This window comes from Rhamphochromis sp. 'chilingali' (assembly GCF_963969265.1).
Source record: "Rhamphochromis sp. 'chilingali' genome assembly, chromosome: 16".
NCBI classification, from domain to species: domain Eukaryota; kingdom Metazoa; phylum Chordata; class Actinopteri; order Cichliformes; family Cichlidae; genus Rhamphochromis; species Rhamphochromis sp. 'chilingali'.
Window position 1 is genome coordinate 5,590,261 of NC_137943.1, and position 6,283 is coordinate 5,596,543.

The 6,283-nt window shown below is 42.8% G+C and overlaps 1 protein-coding gene across 3 annotated transcripts in view; it reads left to right on the forward strand.

Annotated features, from left to right (window-relative positions):
* Window positions 1–5,952, forward strand: part of LOC308383865 (nucleoprotein TPR-like) — a 33,277-nt gene extending 27,325 nt beyond the window's left edge. For 2 of the 3 annotated variants that reach the window (XM_080862032.1, XM_080862033.1), the window contains exons 45-55: window positions 387–602; window positions 678–876; window positions 1,973–2,169; window positions 2,557–2,628; window positions 2,712–2,803; window positions 4,059–4,171; window positions 4,266–4,364; window positions 4,467–4,608; window positions 4,768–4,865; window positions 5,349–5,450; window positions 5,673–5,952. In XM_080862032.1, the coding sequence (XP_080718158.1) occupies window positions 387–602; window positions 678–876; window positions 1,973–2,169; window positions 2,557–2,628; window positions 2,712–2,803; window positions 4,059–4,171; window positions 4,266–4,364; window positions 4,467–4,608; window positions 4,768–4,865; window positions 5,349–5,450; window positions 5,673–5,728 (1,386 nt within the window). In that variant the 3' untranslated portion in view covers window positions 5,729–5,952. The remainder of the gene's footprint in view (window positions 1–386; window positions 603–677; window positions 877–1,972; window positions 2,170–2,556; window positions 2,629–2,711; window positions 2,804–4,058; window positions 4,172–4,265; window positions 4,365–4,466; window positions 4,609–4,767; window positions 4,866–5,348; window positions 5,451–5,672) is intronic. The other variant, XM_080862034.1, reaches the window with a different exon arrangement.
* The last annotated feature ends 331 nt before the right edge of the window (window positions 5,953–6,283 follow it).

The window sequence follows — 6,283 nt, forward strand, 5'->3', positions numbered from 1 at the left end:
TAGTTTCTTCAGAAACACAGTATTCAGGCCTTTGGTTCATCTTTCCACTGCCAAGTTACATTTAAGATTTCAGATGTACAGCATGGTGAACAATTCACAATTATAAACCGTATTTCTGAAATGGGTGACTAAAAGCTGTCTTGTGTAAGTTGTAACATGCAGTGGGTGTGATTTACATCTATTCTGCACATCTTGTTCAAAATCGGGTATGCAGAGGATATTTACCTTAAACACTTGCATGATGCTATGATGTTGGAATATAAAGCGCACATTAAAAAATAAAAAGGCTCACACAACTGAAATGTCTTGTCAGATTGTTTGCATATGAACACAAACAGGCCTGCAAAGGTGTGTGATAAGACCTGATTTTTATGTTTGGGATGTAGGAGCTCCCAGAACAGAGCTTCCCAGTCTTATCGGGGGACGACAAGGAAAGTGAGGAAGAGGGCGTGTCCCAGTCCGTTCCCACTGACCTGATGTCCTCCCAGGGCTCTGCCATCATCCGAGATGTGATTGTGATCGACACCGACAGCGAGAGCCGCGAGAGTAAAGATGGAGAGGAGAAGGAGGAGGAGGAAGAGGAGGAAGAAGAAGATGATGAGGTGCTGCTGCTTTTCACTACCATGTTTTGAGTTTTAATCTAATGGCAGGTGTTAATTTCTAACTTTGTCTGTTAGTATAAAGAGGATGAGGATGATGATGAAGATGACAATGATGCTGCTGACAGCGGAATGAGAGCGGGAGAGGAAAGTAACGAGGACAGCGGAGAGGCCGAAGAGCAGAGGCGGGAGGAACTGACAGAAGGCACTAACACTGAGGAGAGTGTGTGTGGAGCACCCTCAGGCTCACAGCACCCCAGTGAGCCAACAGCCAGTGGTGAGCACCAAGGCCAGCTTACATCTCATTTCATGGTCAAAGGAGCTTGCAAAGAAAAGCGTCTGGACTTCTTTAAGTTACTTGAAGACGTTTCACCTCTCATCCGAGAAGCTTCTTCAGTTCTAAGGTCAAATGGTGGAGAGTCCCAGATATAAACCTAGTGGGAGTAACCCCCCACAGAGGGACAAAAGGACCCCCTGATGATCCTCTAATCGCCTGAGCCAAGGTGTGAAACTGGGTGTGGGTCCCAATCAGCCAGAGTTTCGGGTGAGTTCATTGTGAAACCTGGCCCCACCTTATCATGCGAATTCCTGAGATCAGATGGCCCAGGATGTGAGTGGGCATTAAGGTGTCTGGGGAGGGAACTCAAAACTGGATTATAGATGGATTATAGATTATAGATCTACATTGGAGAGACCAAACAGCCACTTCACAAGCGCATGGCACAACACAGAAGAGCCACCTCCACAGGACAAGACTCAGCAGTCCATCTGCATCTTAAGGATAAAGGACTCTCTTTCGAGGATGCCAATGTTCACATTTTGGACAGAGAGGACAGATGGTTTGAAAGAGGAGTGAAAGAAGCCATCTATGTCCACTGTGAGCGACCATCTTTGAACAGAGGCGGGGGTTTACGACACCAACTCTCTGCCATCTATAATCCAGTTTTGAGTTCCCTCCCCAGACGCCTTAATGCCCACTCACATCCTGGGCCATCTGACCTCAGGAATTCGCATGATAAGGTGGGGCCAGGTTTCACAATGAACACACCCGAAACTCTGGCTGATTGGGACCCACACCCAGTTTCACACCTTGACTCAGGCGATTAGAGGATCATCAGGGGGTCCTTTTGTCCCTCTGTGGGGGGTTTCTCCCACTAGGTTTATATCTGGGACTCTCCACCATTTGACCTTAGAACTGAAGAAGCTTCTCGGATGAGAGGTGAAACGTGTGCAAGCAACTTAAAGAAGTCCAGACGCTTTTCTTTGCAAGCTCCTTTGACTACGATGACCTGGATGACTGAGAACCTTCACAGACATCTCATTTCATGCATGCTTCTCTCAAAATCGCAACCTGACACACTCATCTCTTCCAGGTGAAGGCAGCGGTGATGCCCCATCAGAGTCCGACCACCCTAGAGACCTTTTACACCTTCCTCCAACCTCTGCCCCCTCACCTTCCTCATCCTCCCTCACACCCCGGATGCCACACACACGAAGGCCCCCACACCCACTCCCACCTCGCCTCTACATCCAGCCTCCTGCTCCTGAGCTGGGTCCCCCACAAACACAGGTGATAACCTAACAGACATTTCTTTTTTTTTATTGTTGTTCCATTCAAAATATATGTTTTGGATTTGGAGTGAGCTTACTTATCATGAACAGGAGGCAGGTTTGTTATCCACATCGGCTAAATGAGTGATGCAGTTTAATTAAGAGTTTAGTAGAAAGATGCCAAAAGCGTTTTGTTTAGATTCATCTGGGAGTTTTAAGTAAGTCAAATTAATACATATACTGTCCAGTTATTTGGTGTTATATAAAGCCACCTGAAATCACAATGCCAATCAGCAAAGACTGATTAATAATACCGATCAATAGTGAATGGTAAAATCATTACATGGAAATATAAGAGGAGAAGAAAGCAGCACTCTGACAGTAATGGTGTCTGTGTGTGAATCAGAGACAGGCCTCTCAGCTGCGCAGACCATCGTCAGGACGTGGACCTCAGCTGACTCCTGGAATAGGCAGTATGGTAAGAGATGTGTGTTGTGAACTTTGACCATATTATTCAGTTTCTGTGGATCAGCTAGCCTAAATGTGCCTGTGTGTTGTCAGCAGCCTTTCTTTGATGATGATGACAGAATGGTTCCCAGTACTCCCACTCTGGTTGTTCCACATCGTACTGATGGTTTTGCTGAGGCTATACAGTAAGAGAGAGAGAGAGACAGACACACACACACACACACACACACACACACACACACACACACACACACACACACACACACACACACACACACACACACACACACACACCTGGCTCATAATGTCTTCCATCATGGCTGATGTTTGTAGATCGCTGTATAAGATTCTGTATATTATCCTGGAACTTTATTTATTTATTTATTTATTTTAAAGAGGATTAAGTTTCAGAGAGGCAAATCTAGTGAATATAGTGGTTGAAAGGTGACTTTTGTGTTTGTATGGAAGAAACTCTCATTGCTTTCAATGCACTGTGGGCTGGAACACAATAAGCTCAGGTTGTTCGGCCTCCGATGCCTCAAGATGTTAAAGTAAGGAAACTATTTCAAAATATTTCAGTTGAGCTCTGGATGATACTCTACTGTGACAGAGAAGCTCAAAGTGCAAGTCATAAAGGGACTACTTTATAGAGTCAGAAGTGGTCTAGAGTTTGGTCAATAAGTTGATCTTTGAGAGGAGATGGGACAAATATAAATTGATTCAAGGCTGGTTCCCAGAACCTGTTGATTAGGCCTCATATTTTAATTCAATGGACACAATATTAGGATCCCTATGTTTTCTGAAAGCAAAATAAAGAATAATCTAGTTTAGGGCAAAAGACCAACTTCACACAATCTACTGTTTTTAAGGTATGAGTCAGTGTGATAGTCCATCACGCACTAAAGATTCCCATACTTTACTCCACTGCTTCACTTTAACTTTCCTTCACCCCGTTATTTTGTGTCTTAACTGGACTGTTTCTAGACATAGTGGTATCATAAGATCTCAGACTCATTATAGATTTATTAACTCAGGGATTTTTGAGGTGAGATTTTCATGGAGACAGAACAGACAGTGGTCTGCTGCTCCCTGTGTAGAGAAACCTGTCAGTTACAGTGTCCGTATTTCCAGCAACCAGGTAAATAAGTTAAAAGCAATTTAACCTTTTAGAGGGGAAAACTGCAACCTGGTACAAAACTAGTTTAAAATGGCAGAGAGAAGTGATTTCCTTTTAGAAAAGCATTCAAGTGGCCAATTTTAGCACTTTTGTAGGGGATTTTTTTTCTTTCTCTAATTGCAGCAACTAATTCTAGAAGGAAGCTGCAGATGAAACATGTGTTCTTGAGTGAAACATGCAGAGAAGGCAAAGGAGACTACAAATGTGGGCTGCTGAAAAGATGCATTTTAACACGTGTTTAAGCAGATGTTTTTGATCTCCAGCTCACCTCAGGTAGCAGGTCTGTCCACCAGATTCAGGTTTGGACCCCCTGAAGATCTGCTGCCACAGACTTCAGCCTCACACTCTGACCTGGGACAGCTGGCTTCTCAAGGAGGTACTGCACAAACGCTTAATTGTAACTTGTGCATGCAGTCTGATACTCGAGTTAAAACATTCATTTTTTTGTGTCAAACTAAATCTGTATGTAGGTCTCGGTATGTATGAATCTCCTCTGTTTCTGGCTGCTCATGATGAAGATGGAGGAGGAAGGAGTGTCCCCACCACACCTTTACAAGTGGCTGCACCAGGTGAGAAAAACGCACAAACCCCGAAGACGAGATTTCCTCAGTCGGCGCTGTCCAGCTCTTGGGCTCAAAAGCTCAGTATTCCCTGTGTCTCTGTTTCATCAGTGACAGTCTTCACTGAATCCCTGCCCTCAGACAGCAGTGACAACATGGCGTCCCAGTCAGTTCCCATGGTAACTGCCTCTACTGGAATGGCTGCTGCTACAGATGATGGAGATGAGGTGTTCATGGAGCAGGAAGTGGAGGGGTGAGCTTTTAAGTTTTCAGTTTTCATTTATGTAGGATTTACTGTACTAAAAAAGAAGCTTCTCACATGGTGTTAAAATAGATTTGTGAGAGAAATGTTGACTTTTATTTTAAACCTGACACCGCTGGAAGTTTTCTCTGATTGTGGATGTGTTTCCAGCCCTGGAATTGAGTCTACCCTGGAGAGTCAGACAGACATGGAATCAGCAGGACAGCAAAGCGATGATGCGTCACTGCCATCTACCAGCCAAGACCCTGGTAATGTATTCTGTTTACTGACCGATAGATGTCAAAGCAACCATATCCTGTGCAAAGTTGTTATAAAGGTGAAAACTGTCCTCAATTAATGTACTTTTAATGCTGTAAAATTGGACATTTGAACATTGGGAATCTATGAGGACCAGCCTGAAGCTTCGAAAGCGAATCAGAGGAACTGCAGTTTTTTGAGTTTGCGCTGCCTTCATTTTTCAGCCCAGTGCATTGTGTCTGTTTCCATGCTTAGTCCATATATAATCCATGGTGCAGACTTATAGAACCTTTAAACCCCAACAACACTTATTAGCAGTCCTTTTTTTTTTCTCCTGTCAATTTAATTAAATGTTTAATATATTAGCTCATTAGTCTGAAAGGGAATTCCATTATTTTGCTAATGAAAGACGTTGAAAAGCACTCGTCAGCTAAAGCTTTCATATGTGCACAAACTCTTGTGTGATGTTTTTTATTTCCCTTCTTTGATTACAGACACAAGCAATATGACGCAGCGTCACACAGTGGCCAGTCAGCCTCTGGTGAGCAGCCTGTCAAGCACAGGACCTCGAGGAGTGAGACTAATCAGCCGCAGAGGTAAGGTGTCAAAGCTTTAAAGGACTATCCTTCTGGGATGGTTGTTAACCTCTGCCTGTGAGAATATAGTGTACACTCACAGAACTGACTCAAGTCCTGTAGTTTTAAATGATAAAGCAGTTTATTGAAGTGCATTAAGCAGCATTACACTCAGGGAACAAGAAGAGTGACAATATGGTATCTCACACATTTTTTTTTTGTCGTCTTTCGCTAATATTTCAGGAACGTTCTCTCGAGAAGGGAGGGGAGGATCTCTGGGAAGAGGAGGAATCTCCTAATGAAGATATCACCAGTGAAGACTTAATCATCTTATTCAGTAAAACATAAACAAGGCAACAAATTTAATGTCAATACATTTTAGGTCCACGTAAAATCTGACTATTACTGGAGAGATCTGACAGGTGTGTGACTTCTGATTCTGTTATTTTGTTAGTTTATTTCTTTTTTTTGTCCTCTGATCTTTGGTTGTTTATACATGTGTTTTAATAATAAAGTGGAAATATGAGGAGCAGCAGTGTCATGGGATGCTTTTTATTTATAAAATGAAGAATATTTTGGAAGGATGTAGTGGAGGACACGAAGATCAATTATCTAAACAATGCCAGAAATATTTCTTTTGAATTGATCAAATAATAAAATTGCTCCACGTGTTTTGCTTTTGTTTTGTATCAGTGTCGACAATCACTGGAATCCACTTTTAATGAAAATAGCTGTGAATTACACTTCTTTTTCCTCAAACTGTGGGCTGGCTTTAGATAATCCTTAAAGGTTATGTTGCAGTTCATGATGGGTAGAATAACTTAAACCCACCATAGAATATGTGGTGTTGTGCT